This window comes from Penicillium arizonense (assembly GCF_001773325.1).
Source record: "Penicillium arizonense strain CBS 141311 chromosome Unknown PENARI_contig005, whole genome shotgun sequence".
NCBI lineage: Eukaryota > Fungi > Ascomycota > Eurotiomycetes > Eurotiales > Aspergillaceae > Penicillium > Penicillium arizonense.
Window position 1 is genome coordinate 885,518 of NW_019173282.1, and position 25,346 is coordinate 910,863.

The window sequence follows — 25,346 nt, forward strand, 5'->3', positions numbered from 1 at the left end:
GCACTCGGAAGCTTAAAAATACCTCGGGTTCGGGTCCGTATAAATGTCACTACCTGGGTATTTATGTCCGCTTAACGCTGTGTCGTTTTCAAGGTAAGCTTAATTATAGTGTGCTGAGCCATGGCTTAGCACTTTTCTCTCTCTGCCTAAACAAGCTCAGCCCAGTTAGAATCATGTGGAGCATGACTAGGACTTGCAAGAATCCAAAATTCCGATCCGAAACCGAGCCCCTGCCGTGATCACCATAAGAACTACCGAAACAAACTCGGTTTTATGGATAACAGCATCGAGGCTCACAAGTATTGCTACCGTGGATCAGGGGGCAGAACTTTTGGAAATTGCTATATAAGGGGTTATTTCCTACCGTTTCAAGCATCAATTCTCACTCACAGATTTATATCAATTTGAATTTGTTGCGCACAATATGCATCTTGTATTCCCTATTGCTGGATTATCCCTTTTGGGCGTGGCATATGCCGGCTCGAGTTCCAGCGCGAGTGCCTCGGCCACTCTGGCTAGTTCCATCGGGACCTGTTCTAGCACTCTTGAAATTCCAAATGGCGTTTCGTGTGCTTGCGCAAAGCTTGGTCATTCTATGCCTAAGCGCATGATCTTCCCAGGCTCTACAGACTATGTCATTGAGACGGTCGACAAGTTTTGGGATGTTCGCGCTAACCTCTCACCGGCTTGTGTTGTGGTACCCAATACCGCCAGTGAGGTTTCGCAGGCTGTTAAAATCATTGGTTCCTGCAATGCACAATTTGCTGTTCGGGGTGGAGGTCATATGAATGTAAGCTCATCCCAAGGCTCATCTTGAATAGAGGACTGACAATAAACAGTACCCTGGGGCGAACAACATCGACGCTGGTGTTCTTATTGCCTTGTCAAATTTGAACTCGATCAAGGTGAAGAGAGATACAGTAGACGTGGGTCCCGGTCTCACCTGGTACGACGTGTACTCAGCACTCGAGCCCTATGGCCGTGTTTGCATCGGAGGCCGTATGAAAACAATCGGGGTTCCTGGTCTTACTTTGATCGGTGGCTTCCACTACTTCAACAAGTACGGATACGCCATGGACAATGTTGTTAGCTACGACATCATTCTCGGAAATGGCACCCAGATCACCACCAACAAGACCTCCCACAGTGACCTCTTCTGGGCTTTGAAAGGCGGTGCAAATAACTTCGGTATCGTTACGCGATTTGAACTGAAGACATTTAATGTGCCAAAAGTTAGCACCACTATCCAGGTCTTCAACGAAACCCATATCCCTGAATATCTCGCCGCTGTTTGTGAGGCTGCCAAGTTGAACGAAGAGGACCCGACCGCCGCGGGGATGATTGCTACCATCTCATACAATACAACCACCAAGATAGCTCAAGGCACTCTCCTGGGTGTTCAGGAGGGTATCAGCAACCCCCCTACCGAATTCGCCAACTTCACAAAGGTCCCTGCCATTCAACGCATCCACAATGTTACCACGATCAAGCCTTGGGCCAATCTACTTGATTCTCCAAAGCAAATGTTCCGGTACGTGAGCCCCGTACCACTAGATATACCTAGATACTCACGTTATTTATAGGGTTCAATTCTCTCACAAGACCATGAAGCCCGATGCAGATGCCCTGTACTCGATCTTCCAAGCTTGGAAGGGTGCAGTGGATCAAGTCGCGGATGTCGAGGGTCTTTATCCTACCTTCGTCACCAATGTCATTTCCCCTACCTCTGTCCGTGTGGCCAAGTCCAATGGCGTTGGTAATGTCTGGGGGCTTGAAGAAGAGCCTCTGATAAGTAAGTGACACAAACCCATTGAAGTGACTTTCGTGCAGCAATAGCTAACCACAGTTCAACAGTTTGGCAATTCAGCACTGGCTGGGCCCTCGCACAGGATGATCTCCGTATGGAAGCTTGGTCTCGTCAACTGAGCGAACACCTCCACAGTATTAACCAACAAAAGGGCATTGCTTCTGAATTTGTCTATATGGGAGACGCTGGTGAATGGCAGGATCCCTACGCTGGTTTCCCCAAGGAGAATGTCGCTCGTATGAGGACAGTCAGATCGGTATACGATCCTAAAGGAGTGTTCTCCAGGCTCAACTGGGGTGGTTTCAAGCTAGGGGTGTAAAGAGAGTCATATCCTTTCTTACGCTCGATTAATCCTCGGACGGTGGCTGTATTCTACGACGTGTATCAAGTGATTTTCATATCGCCGTGTGCAAATTCAATAGAAATCCAAGTGGTTCATGAACATAGACTTAAGAGCTTGGCCATAATGAATACAATACCAGTTAGGCCAATCACAAATCGTCATAATCGAGTCATATAATCTCACTTAGCCCCTGGGTCAATTGGCTGTTAAGAACCACCAATAAAAATGCTTCAACCGGAATGATGGCCGCCGGCCAACCTCATGCATGATTGCCAATTATTTTTAAACTGCCATCTCTCATCTGACCAACAAATGACATTTCATTGTTCTTGCAGATCAAGCACTACCAAGCCATCCAGTGGCTTACAGCCGTCAATTGGAATGTGGGAGCAACGCAACGCCTACATACCACACACGATCCTAGATCGGCATTATACGAACATTCTGGGATTGGAATGTGCAATTACCCAATCGATAGAAGGAATATCGAATTTTATGACACTATCCCGCCACCTGGTATGACGCCGGTGGCCCATTTTGCCTTTAGACGCGTCTCACGTCCAGCATTAAGGCCATTCCAATCATTCTTCCCCGCCATCCTATTACCCTGGTGCACTAATGGAATGATAGGCAATAGTCTATATAATAGGTGGTGATGAGCGTCAGGTACAATCAGATCATCAATCACACTCTGATATCCAACCATCACTATTTGCGGATATTGAAGCCCTAAAGCAAACTATGCATTCCCTCACCACATCATTTATCTCCCTCTCCTTGCTCTCTGGGGCAGTTCACGCCCAAAACGCCCAAAGCGTCGCCCGAGTCTGGACACACTTCTACCCTAACTGCCCCGGCGACGCCTTCTCCAAGCTAGACACATACGAGAACTATGAAGAAACAGCGCCATCTAAAGATATCACAGTCGGCAGCTGTGAGAGCATCCCAGTCCCCTCCTACGAGCATAGCATCGTCAGCGCCATCTCCATCGACGGCGAACTTCTCTCCCACAACCACGACCTCCCCTTCCTAGAAGGTGGCAGCGGCTGCAACATCACCGTGCACGAGGTCCCAGAATGCATCGACCCACCTCTGATTAGCAAGGAAATTCGCAACGGTGTCGAGGTCAGTGAATGTAAAGGACGCCAGTTCGCAGCATACAACCAAGTGTGGGTGAACCTAGTGTGCGACAAAGATATCAACGGCATTGCGGATGGCGATGTGGACCCTAAGGCCAAGATGCAAGCCAAGCAAGCCAACACACAGCAGACGAACGAGCCCAATGAACCTGTGCGTGCTGAGAAGCAGACGTCGATTGAGGATATCAACAACATCCAGACTCCCGGGTCGAACTCGGATTCCTGGCATTTGTCGCAGATCACCCAGAACCAGCGTGAGCCTGAGCAGGAGGGTCGTGTTAACAATGCTGGACATGCTGAGAGTCAGCAGATTGTTCATAAGATGATGGAGCTGTTGAAGAATAAGCCTTCTGTTCTTATTGATGGCAAGCACAATGGTACTCATCACTTGAATGTGACCATGCATCACAACGGTACTGTTGCTGGCAACCGTACTGTTATCTCGCGTCGACGTCTGTCTGCCTTGCGCTTGCGCAAGGCTCGGTTCGTTTGAGTTGATTTCATTTGGGCATTTGGGTCTTTCAGCGTTCTCTTTTTGATGTTTGATGAAATTTGTCCAGAATACATACATGTATATTAGAAACCTAAAAGTCAATCCTATCTTGTGAAAGTATGTCTCCTTGAAAGCAGTGTTCAATTATTATGTATCAGTAAAAAAGCCTTTCCTGACTGTTCAGATTTGCTTCAAACTGCGGAACCGAACATCATCATTCAATCGATAGAGTAAGGTATGGTCCAAGAAGATAGCAAGTACTACAAGGTCGGAGACTAAACAGCTAACCTAGAACCCAAAGCTATCCAACAAAGAATTAGCATCAGGCTCATGGAACATAGTCGGCGGCGGTTTCGGCTTGGGCTTCTCTTCCTTCTTAGATTCATGCCCAGTCGTCTCGGTCCCTACAGGAACCCGGGAGTCTGAAAGTCGCACCGGCAAGTCAGCCACAACCAGGCTACTTCGCCGACGAAGCAACTTCCGATAATCAACGCCGTTCTCATTCATTTCAAGAGAAGTATTAGCGTGCATTGAGTCCTTCATGGGCAATCCGCCTAGGAACTCCCAGTGGCGCACCAGATCTAAAGCGAGGAGATCGCAGCCCATGCGGTCGTAGAGTCTGGCGTTGCGGAGGACAAACTCCCATTCCTCATGGGGTCGAACCTTTGAGGCGCCCTTGAGGGTTTGGAGGGTCTTTGCGCGGAGTTGGTGGTAGAGGACGACCAAGGCGGGATCGTTAGAAAGGTAGGATTTTGATTGCAGGGTTACTCGCCCCGGGCTTGCTGGAGAGGCCGGGGTCGGTGGTAATAGGAGAGTCTCGACCGGTGACTAGAGCCGTGTTAGTTTGAATTTAATAGTTGGGAAACCATGCAACTTACGATCAGTGCCCGCACTGCCATATCTCGCCGTCTAAGCATCCAGAAAGCCCACGAGGCCATCCAGCGGTTGCCCTGCGACGCAGCTTCGGGTAAGACTTTCTCCTCAAGGATTTCTCGGAGAACTGGTCCGTTGTCTCCTTCATAGGCTCGCGTAATTGCGATCGCAAGCTGGAGGTCACCCATCTGGTTTATGATCACATTTACAGCATCACGTAGGTGGTCTGCAAGAAGGAAGAAAGATGCAGCATATTCTTGATAGATATTAGCTTTGTTTCAATTTGACGGAAACTGGTCAAAGTTACCAAATCGTCGCTTCCCGAGCAATGCATATGCATTCTTGAGTGCGGATGTCTTCCATCGTTGTTCTTTGAAGTCATTCGACAACAAACGCTGGGTGGCTGCTTGTTCGCGGTTCCAATGTGCGATACGCCAGAGACCCTGGAGAACATTCTTCTTCCTAAGAGCCAGGTAATACAGAGTGCAGTCGATGGGATTCCGCTCTTCTGTCTTGGTGTATTCACACCGAGCAAGGATCTCGAGTTGTGCTTTCTAATTGAAGAGTCAGTTCTGGCCACCATCAAAATATATGATAAGAAATACGTACAACAGCTACCGGATCCGAGAGCCACATGAAGATACCGCTCTCTCGAGCAGCCTTCCATATCAACTTCCCATTGAACTGTCGTGATACTAGATCCGTGAGGATGTCTTGGCTGCTGCTGTGATAAGCCCATACAATCTCTCGCCATGAGACTGCGTCTTTGTTGGCAACTCCTTGAGTCCGTCGCAGCATGTGCTGTCGGAAGAACAGGAGATAGCGTGCTGCATTATCGTCCATTGATCGCCTGTGCTTCTCGACCGTTGCGACACATTCAATGGTATCAGCCAGACGGAATTGCTCGTGGCTGGACAATTGTGGGAGAGCAATGCGTGCCAAGTTCTCGTTAAGTGCAGTCGCAGTGTTTTCATCCATGACAGAGGATAATTCCTCGTCAGTGGAATCGATGTACGAGGAGCGCATTTCTTTAGACATCGTTTGTCGAGAGCCATCGTCCTCGTAGAAATACTCAACCGGTATCTCCAAGAAGCCATCTAGTTCGTCACCCTCGGTATAGAACTTCAGTTTCCGGTGCAGGTTTAACAGAATAGAATGTACTAGACTGGTCTTCCCAGCCAGGATGCACTGTGCCAGATATTGTGGATGGAACACAGGAAGCGGGCCATTAAGCCGGCTAACAACGTCGAACATATCGACGGACGGCAGTCCCCGAGACGGCATTCGAAGCTCAGAAACCAGACGGTCTCCAATATCGATATCCTTATCCCAAACAAAGAGCTGATTACCTGCGCCTATGACCAAATGACCATTGTTCAGCCAGCAAGAGTCTCCAATGGGATGGGGTGTGAGATCCCGGATCCAGATCTCCCGAACCTGAGTCCATGAAGGTCGGGAATCTAAATAATCGTAACGAAGCTGTGACAGAAGAACAACCTTGTGTGGGAATCCCACGGCCAAGATGGATTGTTTGTGAGGTGTCGAGGTCCAGTCAAGATCCCGAATGATATCATGTGAAGCGAACCGTTCCTCAAATTCCAACTGGGCATTGTTGGTATCCCAAATGGTAAGACGGGTCCGATCCTCGTCTACCAAAGCTGCCTTGCGAATGGAGCTTCCACTGGCCAGAGAGGGGTTCGTGATGCCAGTGTCAACTGTGGATTGCAGCAGCCATTCGGCCTTTGCATTTGCAGGGTCAACCTTGGCGGTCCATGTACGCACAACGCCGCTATATGTATATGAGAGAGCGATGTCGGCAGAAAAAGAATCGAGGAAGCCATAGTGTTTCGGTTTGGGACCGGCTGGGTCGACGGGAAGAATGTATGCAATGTCTTCTTTCAATCCCATGTCAAATTTGCAGAACTCTCGTAGATGATAGCCAGCACCATTTCCAAATTCGCCCCGACTGTCCTTGTTGGGCCATCTGATTTCCCAAGCGATGCCATGCATATCTGCCCAGATAGTCGCTACATAAGCAACGCCCGCAGTGGTCTCAGTGCTGGGGATTGGGAGCACACAGAGCGGCTTGCTAGCCTGAGCAAATGGCAATGAAGCCAGTTTCTTTGCATGATATGAACCGTAATCCCACAGTGAAATACCATTATGGTGGAGATTGACAAGAAGACCGCTGTTCTCCAACACACATGTGCGGTGGATATGCTCATCAGAGAGCACCACGCTTCTATGGGCCAATCTTGTTCCACCATCATGGCGCCGCTGTTTCCACACCATTGCTTTGTTTTCGCTAGTACGCGACACAAGTGTATCCCCAACGGCGTTTCTGACAATCTTCTTGACCGGAGCCGTGTGACCGGACCATGACGCTGTCTGTATGATTCGTTTTGTTCGAGGTGCAGGGTCAAAGAGAACATCAACATGGGAATCATACCACTCAATCCGGCCATCAAAGTGATGAACCAGAACGCTTAATGTGTCGTCCGATGATGTATTCTGGAATGCATGGATTTGAGCATAGTCCTCTTGCAACGACCTATCAGCTGCGAATCCAAACTCCAAACCCTCCACGTGGAGAATATTGAAGACGCTCAACTTGGACTTTGCTTTAGAACCAACATCTTCCAAGGCCCAAGCAGACATATGGCCCTGACCGTCAATCACGACACAGATCTCCGGCGCTTTGCTGGCAACCTCGATGATATGTTCCAGTGCATGGTTTTCTTTATTCCCTGCGGTCCTCTGAACGGCACGCTCAGTTGCGGCGCAAAAGTCGCGGCCGTCCAAGACAAACCCATATCGCCGTTGTGGTCCCTGTTCCTCATCTAAGGTATGTCTAGGTTGAACCGACTCACTCATATCAATCGCAGCCCAGAACTGTAGCGGAGATAGCGCATGGTGGTCCGTCACCGCCCATACCCGGATCTTGTTGTCGGCGCAAAATGTGTATAGAACATTATCCATAGATTGCTCAGGGTGTCGCGGCATTCGCCAGTGTATCCCAGTAACGACATTCGGGTGCGGGAGATACGAGACCTCAAACCGGACCTCGTCCGCACCAAACGCGAGCCGCCTCCATATCTTGGCCAAGCGATCGTATTTGCCTATTGTAACAATCAAAGCTGAATCTGGTGAGAATTGCGCGAATTTCACTGGAGTTGCAAGCTGGCGCTTCCATACTAGGCGCGGTTCGTCATTCAGAAACCAGAGGGCGAGCCTGGAGTTGCCCACTAGGAGCTCGTTCGGAGAACCCCACGATAGCGTGTAGATCGGTTCATTGTCATCGCCGGCGCGGAACGTATAAAGGAGAGACCACTAAATATAGCCATGTGTCAACATATATTTTCGTCCTTCTCGCGCGCCTCTAGTTCGCCAAGTCAAGCTTCGGGATTGAATTGTATGCGCACCTTTAAAGCCTCGCCCTGGATGCCGTACGGCTGGTACACGAACACATCGGGGCCCCCACAAACAGCAATCTTCCCCGAGGTCTCTTCAAAAGCTACAGCTTCAAGAGCATCGGTGTCGTCGACGTAAATGGTTTGTAGAAGCTTCTGCGGACCGCCGAGGATGACCAGCGCGTGGCCAGAGATGTATGCCTAGAACGCGCGCGCAAAGGTCAGCGACAGAAGAGTTTAACCGGGCACTGGAGCTGGAGTAACATATTTTCAGTCTGGAGGAGCACATACAACAACACGAAGACCATCCCACAGCACCGTGCTGAACGACTGGAGCTTCGCTGGGGGTCTCCCCGGCAGTACCGCTCGCATAGAGGCGGTTGGTTCGGAGGTTGGACGCTCGTTGCGCTTGGGGTCACGTTACACCATTGCCAGGTTCGAATTTTGTATTTCCTGAGAGGAGCAGGAGGCGCGAGGAGGGAGCGGAATGAAGGTAGTTGGATGATGGGGAAGTCTAGATACGCGGAGGCGGGAGAGTTGTCAATTACGCATCCGCTCCACTCAGTGTGACGAATGACCCTCGATAGCCTCGTTTTGGGCAAGGGGATGCCCCTAATGTCCATTATATCGGTGATTAGTTTGTTGTTTGTTTGATATAAGTATTTTGTTCTGGGTTAAAGTTTTCGCGAACACCAAAGCATAGCTACAGAGCTACTTGATAAGGAGCAGTTAAGTTAATCAGTACTCACATTGATCGACACGGTTGGCGAACATGCCATTGTACCAAGTCTACGAATTTTTACAGCTGGCAATTCTCAAGTTCATACAATTAACGTTAATGTCACGTTCATTCATGTCAAAGTACATTGTATACCAAACCCCAGAATCCCTGAACTCGCTATATGTTGCGCCGGTTGATGCATAGAATGAAACAACTATCAACAAGACACGAAAAGGAAAGTTATAATCATCGCTGATGTACAGGAGGTTGAAGCAGCTGGAAGACTTCATATACCGATCGAGAACGTCAAGGTCGTCGATTCGCTGATCGGCGACCATCTGTCGGAGACTCAGGAGGTTCCTCGTCCACGAAGCGGACGCTGGTTCCTACGGAGGTTCGTCGACCAGTGCGTGGCCGGATGGAGGATGTGATTTGGCCAGTTGTGGTACCGGCGCGAAGGAGCCGACTTGCGAAAGGGGTGCGTAAGGGGGTGGCGGGGGTGGTGGACATCTGTGCCAGTGCTCGTGCTCGCGCGGCTCGTTTAGAAGGTGATGTAGTGAAACTCGGGGTTGCAAGGGGCGTGGCGGAGACCGGCTCCTGGGAGGTGTTCGTAAAGTCGCTGAGTTTGAAGGGTGTTTCGGCTTCGTCTTGATACCAGGGGTCGAATAGCGCTGAGCCAGCGCCATCTACTTGCCCGAAATTTGAAACTCGTGCAGGTGTCAGGGTTGGACCGGGAGTCATAGGCGGACCAGCAGAGTCTCGAGCCTCTAGCTTCATTCTGGCGTTGTCCACCCAGTTACGGAACATGTTTCTGGAATGCTTTCTGAGATTTCTTTCACGCATAGCTTCGGCAGTCTCGGTGGTACTGCTGATCTGGAAGATGCGAAGACTCATCTTGCGAAGGGAAGCAGCCGACTGTTTCAGGACATGCAATCGGAGGACATTGTCTGCTTGATCTTCCATCTCACGGTGAATGACGAAGGTTTCGTATATTTGCATTAGCTGGCCGAAGGCAACTTGTCTGAAATAAGAATCGTCGGCATCCTGGACGTCCTGTATCCTCTTGGTGGTCTTCTCATGCCATTGGACAAATATCTCAGATGTATCCGTCAGCAACTTGTCACGATCAACATCACTGGCCTGTTGCTCCATCTCAAGGATGTTCCGCGTTTTTGAGGCCCAGACAGCCAACGCCTTGGAGGCGAGATTGACTTTGATCTTCCGTCGAACTTTTGCGTACGACTCTTGCCGCCTTCGTTTGCCGGAATCCACCTTGGCCTGATGCCATTGCTTCATTGTCCTCTTCACCAAGAAGTAGTATCGGGCATCATTGGCCCATCCTTCCATCTTGAGCACCTGTTTATGCTTGGATTGCCAAATTGCAAGAGACTCGGCTGCCAGCCGCGGAGCATAGAACTCAGATGCCACATACTCTCGCTCGCGCTGGAGCTGCACTTGATCCCGCCAAATGGCGAGTTTGGACCGCACCAAGTCTTCAGTTCGGTGATCTTCATGAATTTCTGCATGGAACAGCAAGCGAGTGTATGTGCCTCGGGTATTTGTCACAAATCGAGAAAACACTTCCCGCTTGATGCGCTGCTCGCGTATTCTCCGCATCAGCTCGAACCTCTCCAGCAAAATCCACTTGTACATGGCTTCCATCTTGAGCCGCTCATCGATTCGAGCACGGAGGGCCAAGCAACGAAGCGTGTCGTTCCAAGACGTCCATGCATTATGCTGAACACGAATACGGTCCATTTCTTCAGCTTGTTTCGCCATTTGAGCCTTTGCGATCCACTGTGAGAGAGCATTTCGCACAATCCTCGTATCAACCATCTCTGATACACGAGAAGCAGCCGGGGCCAGCCGAGACTGAATTCTCCATTCATCGAAAGTGTCTTTAAGGGCATGCTGACGTCGAGAATTCTGAACCTCCTGCTCTGCAAAAGCAATGGTTTTTGAGTGATGAGACCATATCTGGAGGACAGACTTAAGAGATGACCGTCTGTTGTGTAGATCTATTTCGTGGTCACGCTCTCGATTGGTTCGGAAATTTCGAAGCCAAGCAAGAAGTGACCGTCTTTTTAGTCGATAGTCGGATAATTCGAGGACACGGCGATCGCAGAAACACCACCACCAGTGCCAGAATGACGCTTTTTGCATCTTTGCTTTGCGAGAAGCAACAGCTTGGGCCTCTGCCGCCTTCAGATCCTGGAGTTTCTTCCGCCATGTGTTGAAAGGCCTCCGCAAGGCAAAGCGTTGAGCTTTCAACTCGTTGACTGCAGTGATCTCACGCCATGCGCTAAAATACTTGACTCCAAGAACATGTCTTCTGGCAGCAGAAGTACGAGCTACTTCATCCGAGGTAAGTTGAGCCCAGTGACTGAACGCTTTCGTCATCAAATATAGATCGCGCGCACGGCTGGCACGCTCTTCAAGGTGTTTGAAAAACCGTTCCGTTTGAGCTGAGTGACGTTTATCTTGAATGACCCCCCGCCATGGTTCAAAGGCTTGTCGGGTAAGAAGACCTCGGTCATAATTGATTGCGATCGTTTCTCTAGCTTGTCGCGTTTGTCTTGCCTGGAATGCCTTTTTCAACCATAATGTCAAGATTCGACGGCAAATCGACCGTTGTCGGTACATGTTGAAAGTTGATGCGTCCCGAATTAGATCGGAGAGTTGTGGACGGTAAATATATTCTGGCGGAGCCTCTTCCTTTTCGAATGAATCGTGCTCTGGGCCTTCCGATAGAATTGACTGCGCATCCTCGGACTCAGTGGCTGATGAATCAGGCGAGTGAGCGCGTTGTTGATGTGAACTTGAACGTGAACGTGAAGCTTCAGCCAATCTCTTTGAACGATCGCGAGCGACTGCTGATCTCGCCACCACCCCATTGGTTAATCCATTTGTTACCGGGGCTTGTTCCTTGACTAAGTCTTTGTTTTCAACCCCGTCGAATCTACTTAGCAACCGACGACCAACATCCAAGAACTGGCTAATCAATTGTGTCCGATCTGGCGACTTATCAAGGCCGGAATGGGGATTGGGCGTAGGTGACAGTTTGGGTTTCTGAAACTCGGGCTTGCCAACTTCAAGTCGCGACATTGACGAGCGAGAGCTTGGACGATTGATGAAACTCCTTTGTGTAACATCCTCGCCAATGTCAACTGTGGTATTGAACGAGGCGCGTCGTTTCGGAGTAGGTGGTGGTACACCGTTCGTAATGGGAGACTCGCTGGGAGTATTATCCACCGTATATTTGCCGTAGCCATCTGTCGAATCATCACCATCGCTGAAATTGAACTGAATCGCGATGTTCATCTGCTGAAGCAAATTCTCGAATTTGTCGTAAAGGGTCTTCCCGGGCACGTCTTTGTTTCCCATCTTGAACAGGAAGCGCAAGCAGGCATGGCCTGGGTCTGCATCGACGCCGTATTTCTTGCCATGTTCCTCAATGGCTTCATCGTATGCTTCAAAAAGCGCGCGGAAAGGGAGTAGATCGACCGAGGGCTTCGTCTCTGCGTCAGAGATAACCTGGTAGAGAAAGCCGACATCTAAGACGACGCTATTAGGCTCACGTCACGGATAATAGGTGTTGAATTAAATCCTACCTTCGTCTGAAAGAGACGAGTTCTCTTCGGTCACGGCTCGGCGCTGAGAGGATATCGGAGGCATCGAAATTCGCGATCTTAAGGCGCGCTTGTCGCATCTAGGTCATAGAGGCGTACCAAATAAATCATCGCGAAAGCGGGACATGCAGAGAAAATACATGCGCAAGCAGAGCTTGTCTGCGATCAGCAAATGCGCAAGAAAAGAAATAGAGTCATCAATCGGAGTCTTGGCCGAGTTGTTTTGGTTGGTCGCGACAGAAACATGCGGCGCGGTCACGTGCTCATATACGTATTAGGTAACATCCCTGGATTCTCCTTCACTTCATTCCAAGCTCAAGCACCATCAATACGCACAAGATGCCTGCAAGAACTCGTCCCGTGGAGAAGATTGCCAAAGCTTCTGCTCAATGTTCCGCAGAGGTTTGTATCCCGTGGCCGAACACTTTGTATTGCAGTCTAACTGAGACAGGTTGCGGCATACGGCAAGTGTGTCGTCACGGATTACAACTCAGTGCACAAAGATATGTGCGCCAAAGAGTTTATGAGACTGAAGAACTGCTATCTGGTAAGTAATTTGATCAAGCATTGTGAGTGCCAACTTGCTGACCAGCTTGTACAGGCGGCCTCCAAAAAGGGCTAAGCGGAAGGTCTCGATATTATGTACAATAAAGCGTTTAAAGGTTTAATGATTTCGGTTCCATTGGCGCATATGAGCTGGCCTTATAAATTATACTGTCTTGAATTTCACTACTGATGCATTCGATGCGAGTTCTATATATTAAGGGAAGAATTTGAAATCTCATGAATATATTTTCATTCCTAAAGCAGTGAAAAGGGAAATGTAAACTGTAGACTTCTATCTACATATGCTCTTTGGGTAATTTCGACATAGACCAAGCTTGGTGCTCTAGAGCTTGAGAAGACGCAACAAGAATGTCGCATTCTGGACTTCCTGTTCTTCTTGCGAGATGGTGCCTTCGGTATCCGCGCTCGGAACCTTACCGTCGGTGAAGGAACTCTGCTCAACTGGGCGGCGCAGAACCTTCTCTATAGCCTGAGCCTGGGACTTGAAAGCCTCGCCGAGACCAATGCTGTCGGGGTCCGAAAGGACGGTGTACTCCATCTTCACATCATCGGTGGGAAGTAAACCGGCCTTCTTGCGAAGACGCTGGACACGGTTGATGATCTCACGACCCAGACCCTGGTGAGCGAGTTCAGGGTGCAGGTTAATATCAAGGATGGTCAACACATCAGCATCAGTGTTGGTCTCCATGCCCTTTGAGCCGTCATCCTCCCTGATTCCACGCTTCACAACAAGGTCACCCTCGACGAGCTCAATACCGTCGACCAGAATCTTCTTGTTGGCAAGGTAGCCCTTCACATCATCACTAGAGAGCGAAGGCAAGGCCTTCTTAACCTTCTGAACGTCCTTCTTGAGCTTCTTACCCAGAGTAGGCCAGTCCGCGTTGACACTGTACTCGACGTTGTACTTGGCCTCCTCGGAGGACAGAACAAGTTCGAGAACGTTGAGTTCCTCCAAAATGTATCCCTCAAGCGACTTAACATCGTCCAGGTACTCCGGGTCCTTGTTGATGACGACAAGGGTCTTCAGAGGGGTCTTCAGACCAATAGCCCGACGCTCACGAGAGACGCGGCCAAGGTCGATAACTTTCTGCATACGGGAAACTCTACGCTCAACAACCTCATCGAAAAGCTCCTGGCGGACCTCGGGGAATGGAAGGAAGTGGACACAGCGGCTGTCCTCAGCGCGGAGCGCCTCGGGGATGTGAGGAAGAAGACGCTGGTAGATGTTGTCGGTGATGAAGGGAGTGAAAGGAGCAAGTCCTCTGATCAGGGTGTAAATGACCTCGAAAAGAGTGTTGAGGGCGTGCAAAGTGTCATCAACACCGTTCTCACCCTTGAGACGCTTGCGGTTGAAACGGATGTACCAGTTTGTAGTGTTCTCGATCAGCTCGAGAAGACGGGGCACAACAGTGTACAGGCGGTAACCAGCCATCTCCTGGTTGACGAAGATCAAAAGACTTTGACAGCTGGCGAGAATCCAACGATCCATGACATTGGTGTTGGTGGCCTCCAACTTAGGATCAAACATGTAGTCGATGCGGGAGGTCTTCTTTAAGAGAGCCACCTGGCCTTCGAAGAACTTGTAGCTGTTCCACAAAGGAAGCAACACCTTTCCAACGATCTCCTTGACACCGGACTCTTTGAAACGAAGAGGCTCGGCACGGACGACCGGAGAGTTGATCAAGTAGAGACGAAGTGCATCAGAGCCATAACGGTCCATAATCAGAGTGGGATCCGGGTAATTCTTGAGTCTCTTCGACATCTTCTTACCATCCTCAGCAAGGACGATTCCATTAACCACACAGTTCTTGAAAGGAAGCTTGCCGAACAGATGAGTACCAAGAACAGTGAGAGTGTAGAACCAGCCTCGAGTTTGATCTAATCCTTCAGCAACGAAGTCGCCAGGGAAACCATTCTCGAACTGTTCCTTGTTCTCAAAGGGATAGTGCTGAGAAGCGTAGGGCATGCTACCGGACTCGAACCAACAGTCGAAAACCTCCTCGACACGCTTGAGCATACCTCTTCCTTCCTTGCTCGGAATCAAAATGTGATCGACCTTATCACGATGAAGGTCGGTGATTTCACCAGTGTATCCACTGAGTTCCTTCAACTGCTCAATGCTACCAATGGCAACCACTTCTTTGTAATCCTCCGACACCCAGAGAGGTAGAGGCGTACCCCAGAAACGGCTACGTGAAATGTTCCAATCGTGTGCATTTTGAATCCAGCTCGCAAATCTCCGGTCCTTGACGAAAGAGGGAGTCCAGTGAGACTCTGAGATTCCTTTGAGCATATCAGGAATGATAGGACCAATGCGAACAAACCACGAGGGGACGGCCCGATAGATAAGGGGTGTATCACTTCTCCAGCAGAACGGGTACGAGTGAGTGATTTGGCTGTCAACAAGAACGCGGCCGTTGGCCTTCAGATGCTTGATAATTCCCTTATCCGCGGCTTTCACGCCTTGACCTACGAAGTCTCTGACTTCAGGTGTAAAGCAACCCTGGGCATCGAGAGGATTTGGCGCCAGGCGCTTCTCGTCGGTCACACCGTGCTCCTGAGCAACCCGGTAATCATCCTCACCGAAAGATGGAGCTTGGTGTACGATTCCGGTACCGTCCTCGTTGGTGACATATTCATCATTCAGGACTCGGAAACCAAAATCCTTAAACTCCTCGTAGAAGTAATCGAAGAGAGGCTGGTACTTCCATCCCTTCATGTCAGAGCCCTTGAAGCGGTCGACAATCTTGAACTTGGCCTTTTTAGGGTCCTTGTAGATCGTCCTGAGCAAGCCTTCCAGCAGAATATAGTTCTTCTTTGTAGCCTCATCGTAGATCTTGACGTACTCGTAAGTGGGGTTAACACACAGTCCGGTGTGGGAGGGGAGAGTCCATGGAGTGGTGGTCCATGCAAGCAGACAAGTCTCAGGGTCATCCAGAAGAGGGAAAGTCACGACAATGGCAGGGTCCTGCACATCCTTGTAGTTTTGTTGCGCTTCGAAGTTGCTCAGAGGGGTGTTGAGAGCAGTGGAGTATGGCATGACACGGTAGCCACGGTAGACCAGGCCCTTATCGAAGAGCTCCTTGAAAACCCACCAGACGGATTCCATGAAGGAGGGGTTCATAGTCTAAGTTAAAGACAATTAGCAAGTTACACCGACGACCGGCCATATAGATGTTACCTTGTAGTCATTGTCAAAGTCGATCCAACGACCCAGACGTTCAATAGTCTATTTCGAGTGTTAATTCTATGCTGGGCAAGGCAAGTTGTGAATCCATTCTGGGACTTTACCTGACGCCATTCAGAGGCAAACTTCATAACAATTGCTCTGCATTCCTCGTTGTACTTCTCGATTCCGATCTTCTGAACTGCCTCCAGACCGGACATGCCGAGCTTCTTATCGATCTCATATTCGATGGGGACACCGTGGGTATCCCAGCCAAATCGTCGCTCGACGTAATGACCCTTCATAGCCCAGTATCTGGGAATGATATCCTTGATAGTAGAGGCGAGAAGGTGGCCATAGTGAGGCAGACCGGTTGCGAAGGGAGGACCATCGAAGAAGGTGTAAGGTTTACGGCCCTTGGAGAGTTCGACCTGCCGTTGGAAGGCATTGATCTCTCTCCACCGGTTGAGGACGAGCTCCTCCTCGGCAGGAAAATCGATCGACATGGTGGAATGGTTTGCGATTTTCCCGAAGATGTAGAGTGAAGATTATCCAAAAAAGTGACTCACCCCGCCATTGATTTTTTGCCAGTGCGCGCCTTATGCCCTCCCCTCCTTGTTTACCGCCTTCCTTAAAAGGCATATTGGTGAAGTATACGAGGGAGTAGACGAGTCAATGGGAGAATTTACAGCAGATGACTCGAATAATAATTTCCAATGGTGATACAGCTATCCGTGAAGGAAGTTACTCTCGATTGTGCAGCTATATACTCAGTAGACATTCCTCTTATCACTCATCGTCCTCTTCGTCCTCGTCCTCGTCATCGTCCTCAGCCTCTGAGACTTCTTCTCCAAGCTCCTTGAGTCGGTTCTGTGTATTGTTAGTGGTTTTGTTCCACAAATTTTATTCATTAAACGTACCTTGTCTTGGGTTCTCTTCGCCTCTAGGTCTCCGAAGACGATTAGAAGGTCTTCCAGTTCAGACTGGGCGGTTTGACGAGACTCCTCTTTCTCTTTCGCTTCCGCCTTTGCCTTTTCAAGCTGAGCCTGGACGGCCTTGAGCGCGTCCGCAGCACTGCGAGCCTGAGACTCGGCCTCCTTGGCCTTGTCTTCAGCTTCTTTGGCCCGAGTTTCCAGCGCAGAGGTTTTAGTTGAGGTGTCTTCTTGGGCTGTTTGAAGGTCCTTGCTGGACTTCTGGGACTTGGCAAGATCTGACTCAAGGGATGCGATCCTTTCTCTCAAAGCAGCGATCTCAGTCTCATGCTCCTTTTTGGCTGTAGCGAGGTTTGACTTTAGAGTCCCAACCGTATCACTGTGACCAGTAGCCGAGTTCTCGTGGTCTTTTCTGGCATTGGAAAGATCCGACTCCAGGGATTCAAGCTTTTTCTTATAGTCAGTAACTTCCTTCTCGTGTTCCTTCTTGGATACTGCCAATGAAGACTCCAGGCTCTGGATTTTCTTCTCTAGATCGTTGACCTGTCCACCTTGGGTACCCTTGGTGTTTTCTAGCCCCTGGATCTTCTTTTCGAGATCGGCAACTTGACCTTCAGCAGATTTTCTGGCGCTTTCTAGGTCTCGGATCTTCTCGTTAAGATCGGTGACCTGACCGTCGTGGGTCCCCTTCGTGCTTTCTAGCTCTTGAAGCTTGTTTTTAAGGTCGGTGACTTCCTTATCGTGAGACTTTTTGGTGCTTTCCAGATCCTGGATCTTCTTATAGAGGCCAGTGACTTCTCCATCAGAAGATTTGTTGGTGCTCTCTAAGTGCTGGATCTTGTTCTTGAGTTCGGTGACTTCTCTGTCGTGAGATTTCTTGGTACTCTCTAGATCCTGGATCTGCTTCTGGAGATCGGCAATTTGGCTATCAGAAGATTTCTTGTTGTTTTCCAGATCTTGGATCTTGTTCTGGAGATCCGTCACGTGTTCGCCGTGACTTTTCTTCAAGATTTCGAGGTTTTCAATCTGCTTTTCGAGTTCGGTTACCTGGCTACCGTGGATTTCCTCGGACTGGCTGATAGTGCTTTGCAACTCTTGGATCTTTTTGTTAAGATCCGCAACCTGTCCATAATGAGATCTGTTTGTCTCTTCCAACACTTGAATTTTCTTTTCAAGATCGGTACCCTGTGCCTTGTATGACTCCCTGGACTTGGTGATGACATTTTCCAACTCTCGGGCTCTGTTGTTGAAATTGGCAACCTCTGCCATATGTTGTTCCTGGATGCGAGAGAGCTCTGCCTCCAAGCCACGAATGGTTTTCTGCAGACCAGCAACTTCGCGCTCATGATACTCTCTCACTTCTTTGGCCTGGTGACTCTTTCTTTCTGACTCAGCAGAAACCTCCTTGAGTTGACTGTCGATCGCGCGGAGCTGGTCACCGTGTTGCTTCAATAAATCATTTTGGGCATGTTTGTGTTGCTCTTCTAGCCTTGACAATTGGTGCGACAACTCCTGTGCATGACTGTATTGTAGCGATTGCTGGGCCTGCTGGGCCCTCGTCAACTCAATAGTGCCGGATTCCTTGGTTTTTCGGTGATCCTGATGCTCCTGATCAAGCTTTCGTTGGATGCTGACAAGATCAGACTCCAGCTTTTGGAGGGTTTGGGTCCGATCTTCGAGCTCTGCGCGCAAAGAATCCACAAGCTCACGTGAGACACCCTTTTCGACGCCGTTGGCAACGACAGAAATCTCAAATCCTGGTTCACGATCAATAGCCCGAAGCAGACGGCTGAAGTTATCCTTGAGGAACTCAATGAAAGAGCGATCAAAGAATACCTCAGGTAATCCACCCTCAAGCTGACCACCTGAGGTTTGTGGTAGCACTTCAAAGTCGCGGACCAATTCACATTCTCGAAGCCTCGTAATCTTGTCGATATATTGTTCTCTTCCGAGTTGCTCAACAAGCAACTTGTGAAGCGTGATGCGAGGGATGGGCGAGTCTTTAGTAGAGAACTCATAGATGACACCCAATAGGACAGTGCAAAGACCAGGTACCAATTTACTGGGTACCCGCTGGTGTTTGATCTCCTGCAGCAGGGTTTGGATACTGCTGCCCTCTCCAAGGAGATCGTTCACGACATCCGGATCTTCGAAAAGCCAACCACAGAGCAACATCAGGTAGCCAACTGTGATTCTTTCATCATCGCCGCGTTGCAAACCAGTAATTAGGTTCCCGACCACAGATTGAACACTAGTGACCACTTCTTCGCCGCTCTCAGCATCGCCCTCGGTAACACTCATAGCTAGTGCCTTCGCCTCTCCGTCGTCAAAGATCAGGTGGAACATCAAAACAGATGCCATCCACACTTGGTATGGATCGGCATTTCCTCGCGATTCCGGCGCAGTGAGCAGCACAGAGAGGATGTTTGGGATCTTGTCCTGGCCACTGGTATGTCCTTCGATTGCTCGCCTGAGAACATGCATGCGAATTCCAGAATGATGGGCGAAGAATGCCTTCATACATTCACAAGCAGCTAACCGTGCATCCAAAAGGCTGTTGGGGGCAGGCTCAAGGCTGAGCTTTAGGAAAGCTTCGATGACGTTGATGCGCAGTGGTTCATGTGCATCACCATTGGCGACCTGGTCGTCACGGGTGTAAGAGCCCCATAGGACTTCAATGTCACCGAATCTTTCTTGCAATGGTGAGTTACCGCGAATAAGATCAGCACAAGTTGCCAATGCCTTTGATGTGACGTTGACACTGAATCTTTGGCCAAATGCTATACTAAGGACTTGTTCTGTAACACCATTCTGCCAAAATGCAGTTTGATTGATGGGTGTGCTCATGCCACCACGAATCAAAAACAACTGAATGATGGCCAGGAGACCCCAGACGTTCTTGTCTCGGTGGATCTGAGTCCATTGAGGGACGGGTTCGTCGCCCTCTGGCTCCTGTTGGCATTCATGAAGAAGTGCTGTCACTCTTTTTATAGAACCCGTCTCACGGAAAAACGATTGGTTGGAGACATTAAATCTCAGCAGGTGAGCCAGCAAGGAAAGGCAATCTTCGACGACCTCAGTTCCAAGACTCAATGCACCCTCTGCTTCGATGAGGGAAAAGAGTATCTCGAACGCATTCTCGAAAGCCACAAGCTTCTGCAGTTCTTCCGATGCGGGGGTGAGGGCGATAAGCAGGACAAGTGCCTCTATAGAATGGAGAAAACAAATCGTCAGCTTCAACCATCTAAATCCCGAGTAATTTCAGACATCGACCACGGCATACCGTTGCGGACCGGCTCTCTCGCGTCTGTGAGCGTACTGACGAGCTTGGAAATACCCAATGGCGCTGTGAAAATGCATTCTTGTGTTCGTTCAGGTCGTGCACTGCAAATGTGTGACATCAACTGGAGAGAATAGAGGCGGGAGTAGAACTCTCGGGCTTCGAGAAGGTCGAGTAGGGTAGTAATATTGTCTTGTCGCTTTGACCTTGTTAGTTCATAACACAATAGCCGGAGTGGCTTTGCATACCTGAGTGAATTCATCTGCCAGCCACAGGGCGATTTCATCCGACGCTTCAGGCTAAAAAATAGCTGTCAGTAGCTCAGTGGGCATAATTGTTTGAGCGTGAGTTGCCTACACTGGATTCATCAGGCGTAAATAGCATCAAAAGGGTCTCAAGGACCACCTTGATGGTGTCAACATCCTCGCTGTCATTGCGTAGACTGCTGATCAGTGATCGCAGACCACCGGAGGCCACCGAAGCAGGATAAAGCTTTGCAAAGCTTCTGAGTCCTTGAATTGCTGCCCTTCGATCTTCAAGCAATGTAGCACTTTGTAGTCTACTGCTTAACACGTCAATTGTGTCCGTAGCCGTTTGTTTGGCCGGAGCTTGCGACTCGAGGATTCGGAACATCGCAGCTGATTTGCAATATCATGGTCACCGCCGGCCGAGGGCGTATGAGTAGATAGACATCGAAGGGAGATCAAGAGGAGAAAGTCGAGGGGGTTAGTAGAGAAAGCTGTCCTCTGTCCTACTGAAGGGGGCTAAGGCCGATCTTGGCCCGAGCAGAATCGCCGACCGCCCGGAATTTATCTTTTCGTCAGCCAAGCTTCGCTTTCATCACTTACACGCTGCACCGCGATTTTTACTGCGGTTGCACTCTGCTTTTATCTTTACTTCTACCTCGGTGAAAGTAGAAGGGCTCGGAAGTGCAAACTTTGGGACTATTCTGTCTCAAGCCGCACTATAGAGATCGCGACTCGCGCCTGCAGCTGCTCGCCGTGAACCGATTGCGACGCAGCGATACCCTGACCGCGCAGCTGTCGCATCGCCATCATGGGTGTCCCCGCGCTTTTCCGATGGCTCTCCAACAAGTATCCGAAGATCATTTCGCCGGTGATTGAGGAGCAAGCACAAGAAGTGGATGGAGAAGAGATCCCGATCGATATCACCGGTCCCAACCCCAATGGCGAGGAGCAGGATAATCTCTACCTGGATATGAACGGTATTGTACATCCGTGTACTCATCCGGAGGGAAAGCCCCCACCAGCGAACGAGCAGGAGATGATGCTGGAGATTTACAAGTACACCGACCGCGTGGTCAACATGGTCCGCCCCAGGAAGCTTCTGATGATTGCTATTGGTATGTGCATGCCTCAATAGAGCTTTGCGCGGCTCTGCTCTTATTCCCATATCGTTAAATTGCCGTTGAACTAACCACAATCTTACGAACAGATGGCGTCGCCCCGAGAGCCAAGATGAACCAGCAGCGCGCACGTCGATTCCGCTCGGCGCAAGAAGCTAAAGAGAATGACGACAAGAAGGAGGAGCTCCAAAAGATGCTTGCCAAGCAGCATCAGACAAAGACCGGCGAGCAATTGATCCAGGAGGAGGTTGTTCAGAAGACGTGGGATAGCAATGTCATCACACCGGGAACACCCTTCATGGACATCCTCGCTGCTTCGCTGCGATATTGGATTGCCTACAAACTCAACACCGACCCGGGCTGGGAAAATGTACGTTTAGACCTTGTATTTCCTATCCTAGTAGCGATGCGCATTCTGACATTTGACAGTTGAAAATCATCATTTCGGACGCCACAGTTCCTGGAGAAGGAGAGCACAAGATCATGGAATTCGTGCGATCACAGCGCGCCTCGCCTGGTCACGACCCCAACACTCGCCATGTTATCTATGGTTTGGTAAGTTATGATAACCGTTCAATGATGCCATGCAAGCGCTAACCAAAATCTCAATAGGACGCCGATCTGATCATGCTGGGTCTTGCTACCCATGAACCCTACTTCCGTGTATTGCGTGAGGATGTGTTCGCCCAGGACTCGAGACCTCGGGGCTGTAGACTATGCGGACAGACTGGACACAAGGCTGAGGAATGTCTAGGCAAGCCAAAGGAGAAGAGTGGAGAATTCGACGAGAAGCAACATGCTGCTCCCCTTAAGCCATTCATTTGGCTCCATGTTGCTGTCCTCAGAGAATATCTTGCTGTTGAGCTTCATGTTCCTCAGCAGTCATTCCCATTCGACCTCGAGCGTGCCCTGGATGACTGGGTATTCATGTGTTTCTTCGTTGGTAACGATTTCCTTCCTCACTTGCCCAGTCTAGACATTCGTGAGAACGGTATCGATACTCTTATCGCGATCTGGCGTGACAATGTCGCCGGCCCTATGTCTGGATATCTTACAAAGGATGGAAGTGTTGACATGAAAAATGCTCAACTCATCTTGCAAGGACTGGCCAAGCAAGAGGATGCTATTTTCCAGCGCCGCAGACAAGCCGATGAAAGAAAGCAGGCAAACGAGAAGCGACGCAAGGAACAAGATGCAGCTCGGAACGCAGAGCGTGCTCAAAAACGGAGACGCAGCTCTCCCCAGTACGATTCACCGCAAAACCGCTCGCGTGGCGGTGGTGCTGAGCCTGCTCCTCCCATGGAATTGATCACTCCCGGTCGTGGTCACTTGGCCAAGGAGACCCGCGAATTGACACACAGCATGGTAGTCAACCGTGGCGCTGTATACCGTGCCAACATGGAGAACAAGAGTGCTGCTGCTGTTTTGAAGAGCAAGCTCATGAAGGGTCCGCAGGACGAACCTGCAGGCGAGACTCCAGCCGCGGGGAGCGAAGAAACATCAAACGCCACGGAGCCAACTTCTCCTTCAGTCCTCGGAAAGCGTAAGGCCGATGAAGCCGAACAGGAGGATACCGAGACAGGAACACCGGGCAGAGACTCTCCTCCTCCTGTTGCCCCTGTTCCCGAGAACAAGCCTAAGGGTGACGAAATGCCCGAAGACACAGTCAAACTCTGGGAACCGGGCTACGCTGATCGGTACTATGAGCAAAAATTCGGCGTTGATCCCAAAGACATCGAGTTCCGTCACAAGGTTGCGCGTGCCTACGCCGAAGGTTTGGCCTGGGTTCTCCGCTACTATTTCCAGGGCTGTCCCAGCCAAGGGTGGTATTATCCTTATCACTACGCACCGTTGTATGTATTTCATCTCTCTTCCCTTCTTTTTGGGGTATGTCTTAGTTTGGAAGAACAATCTGCTAACACTCGTTCTCTAGCGCCGCGGACTTTGTTGATATCGCCGACATGGAGATTAACTTCGAGAAGGGCAAGCCATTCAGGCCATTTGAACAGCTGATGGGAGTCTTGCCTGCCTCGTCTAACCACGCATTGCCCAAGGTCTTCCATCCTCTCATGTCCGATCCAAACAGTGAGATCATCGACTTCTACCCGGAGGATTTCCCTCTGGACCTGAACGGCAAGAAATTTGCCTGGCAAGGTGTTATTCTCCTTCCTTTCATTGACGAAAAGCGTCTTCTGGGAGCCATGGAGAAGGTTTACCCTCTCCTTACTGAAGATGAGAGAAGCCGCAATACTCACGGTTCGGATGTACTTTTGCTATCTGACCGGAATCCATTGTACCAAGATCTCGTTGCGAACTTCTATTCCAAGAAGCCCGGTCCTGCACGATACACAATCAAGCAAGAGTTGAGTGGTGGCCTGGCTGGTATCGTTGAGCGTAGCGACACCTACATTCCTCACAGTTCGCTAGACTCTCCCCTGGAGGCATATGGCATGCCGGGAGTTGACGATGATCGCTCTCTTACGTGAGTTTGGCCTATCTATCTTATCCAAAATGTTCAAATATACTAACCTTTTTCTCTAGTGTCGAATACACTATCCCGAAGTCTTCTCACGTTCATAAATCCATGCTCCTCCGCGGCGTGAAGCCCCCAACACCGATGCTGGATTCAAACGATATCAGAGCGACCAAGGGCCGAGCCCAGAATTCAGGCCGCTCATTCGGTGGCGCACCGTTCCAGGGCAGAGGACGAGGTGGGCGCATGAACTACCAAAGTGACCGTCCGAATCCCTTCGCTGCGCATCTCGACCCGAACTTCAGCTCTGGTCCACCCGGTGGTCCTGGTGGGCCACCCGGATGGGTCCCCCCTGGCCAAAACTACGGAGGCTACTCACGAGGTCCCCCTCCGCCACCCCGTGGTGGAATGTCGTACCAGTACCCACCCCAGCAGGGTTATCAACAGCCTGGTGATTACTACGGCCACCAGAACCAGTACAACCAGGGTGGTCAGTATAACGGACACCAACAAGGCTATGGCTCGCAGGATTATCGCGGAGGCCGTGGAGGTGGTGGTCGTGGTGGCGGGTATCGTGGTCAACGGGGTGGTGGTGGATACGGTCGGTACTAGAAAGTGAGATTAGACTCCAGACCTCTCGTCTTTGTCTTTGTGAATACTTCTTGCTGGTTTTCAATGCCGATGGTATCTTTTTGACATGGTTGGGCTCTGGGTATGAGGGCCCAGGAAAGAAATGGAGTTAGGGGAATGTAACATGAAATTAAGTGATGGTTATCAATCGACTCTTTCCAACCTCGAATATTCATATCCTTGTATGTCATAAGTTGAGCGGTTGCAACCCTTTGTAGTTTCTAGTCGCTACATGCTCGACACTCTTTTTTGCTGTCCATACAGTACGGTTCATAGGTGTAAACACAAAATTTCTGACCAGTCAACTTTCTTGCTAACGGAAGAATATTCTATTTGTGTAAATAGTTGTATACATAGCCAGATAGCTTCGAAAGATCCAAGCGAATGATGTTAACATTGGTTTGGGAGGATGTGACTCAATATATGTAGCTGAACATCCAACAAAGTACACTGTTTGTAGGGGTTAACATAGAGCTTTGAGAGTGACTTGCTTCACATCACAGCCCAGAGAAGAACG

The 25,346-nt window shown here is 49.9% G+C and overlaps 7 protein-coding genes across 7 annotated transcripts; 3 read left to right on the top strand and 4 right to left on the bottom strand.

Moving 5' to 3' along the window:
- Window positions 1–595: 595 nt before the first annotated feature.
- Window positions 596–3,782, top strand: PENARI_c005G09399 (uncharacterized protein; the record flags this gene model as incomplete). The annotated part of the gene is made up of 5 exons (XM_022629952.1): window positions 596–790; window positions 840–1,531; window positions 1,584–1,792; window positions 1,855–2,043; window positions 2,788–3,782. The coding sequence occupies 5 exons, from the start codon at window positions 596–598 to the stop codon at window positions 3,780–3,782; spliced, it is 2,280 nt and encodes a 759-aa protein (XP_022490103.1).
- A 288-nt stretch (window positions 3,783–4,070) lies between these two features.
- Window positions 4,071–8,437, bottom strand: PENARI_c005G00375 (uncharacterized protein; the record flags this gene model as incomplete). The annotated part of the gene is made up of 6 exons (XM_022629533.1): window positions 4,071–4,610; window positions 4,661–4,911; window positions 4,963–5,209; window positions 5,265–7,985; window positions 8,078–8,266; window positions 8,357–8,437. The coding sequence occupies 6 exons, from the start codon at window positions 8,435–8,437 to the stop codon at window positions 4,071–4,073; spliced, it is 4,029 nt and encodes a 1,342-aa protein (XP_022490417.1).
- Window positions 8,438–9,092: 655 nt separating this feature from the next.
- PENARI_c005G08242 (Sfi1 family protein) lies at window positions 9,093–12,461 on the bottom strand (the record flags this gene model as incomplete). The annotated part of the gene is made up of 2 exons (XM_022629894.1): window positions 9,093–12,340; window positions 12,398–12,461. The coding sequence occupies 2 exons, from the start codon at window positions 12,459–12,461 to the stop codon at window positions 9,093–9,095; spliced, it is 3,312 nt and encodes a 1,103-aa protein (XP_022490350.1).
- Window positions 12,462–12,754: 293 nt separating this feature from the next.
- Window positions 12,755–13,037, top strand: PENARI_c005G11983 (uncharacterized protein; the record flags this gene model as incomplete). The annotated part of the gene is made up of 3 exons (XM_022630069.1): window positions 12,755–12,817; window positions 12,867–12,962; window positions 13,017–13,037. 3 exons carry the CDS (start codon window positions 12,755–12,757, stop codon window positions 13,035–13,037), a joined length of 180 nt encoding a protein of 59 aa, XP_022490581.1.
- Window positions 13,038–13,304: 267 nt separating this feature from the next.
- Window positions 13,305–16,654, bottom strand: PENARI_c005G02750 (isoleucine--tRNA ligase ILS1; the record flags this gene model as incomplete). The annotated part of the gene is made up of 3 exons (XM_022629638.1): window positions 13,305–16,109; window positions 16,164–16,211; window positions 16,274–16,654. The coding sequence occupies 3 exons, from the start codon at window positions 16,652–16,654 to the stop codon at window positions 13,305–13,307; spliced, it is 3,234 nt and encodes a 1,077-aa protein (XP_022490066.1).
- A 283-nt stretch (window positions 16,655–16,937) lies between these two features.
- On the bottom strand, window positions 16,938–20,993 carry PENARI_c005G05994 (uncharacterized protein; the record flags this gene model as incomplete). Its single annotated transcript, XM_022629777.1, has 5 exons — window positions 16,938–17,018; window positions 17,069–20,286; window positions 20,364–20,559; window positions 20,609–20,659; window positions 20,718–20,993. 5 exons carry the CDS (start codon window positions 20,991–20,993, stop codon window positions 16,938–16,940), a joined length of 3,822 nt encoding a protein of 1,273 aa, XP_022490067.1.
- Window positions 20,994–21,416: 423 nt separating this feature from the next.
- Window positions 21,417–24,811, top strand: rat1 (5'-3' exoribonculease Dhp1; the record flags this gene model as incomplete). Its single annotated transcript, XM_022629936.1, has 6 exons — window positions 21,417–21,723; window positions 21,816–22,096; window positions 22,156–22,281; window positions 22,339–23,579; window positions 23,660–24,208; window positions 24,268–24,811. The coding sequence occupies 6 exons, from the start codon at window positions 21,417–21,419 to the stop codon at window positions 24,809–24,811; spliced, it is 3,048 nt and encodes a 1,015-aa protein (XP_022490617.1).
- Window positions 24,812–25,346: the final 535 nt, after the last annotated feature.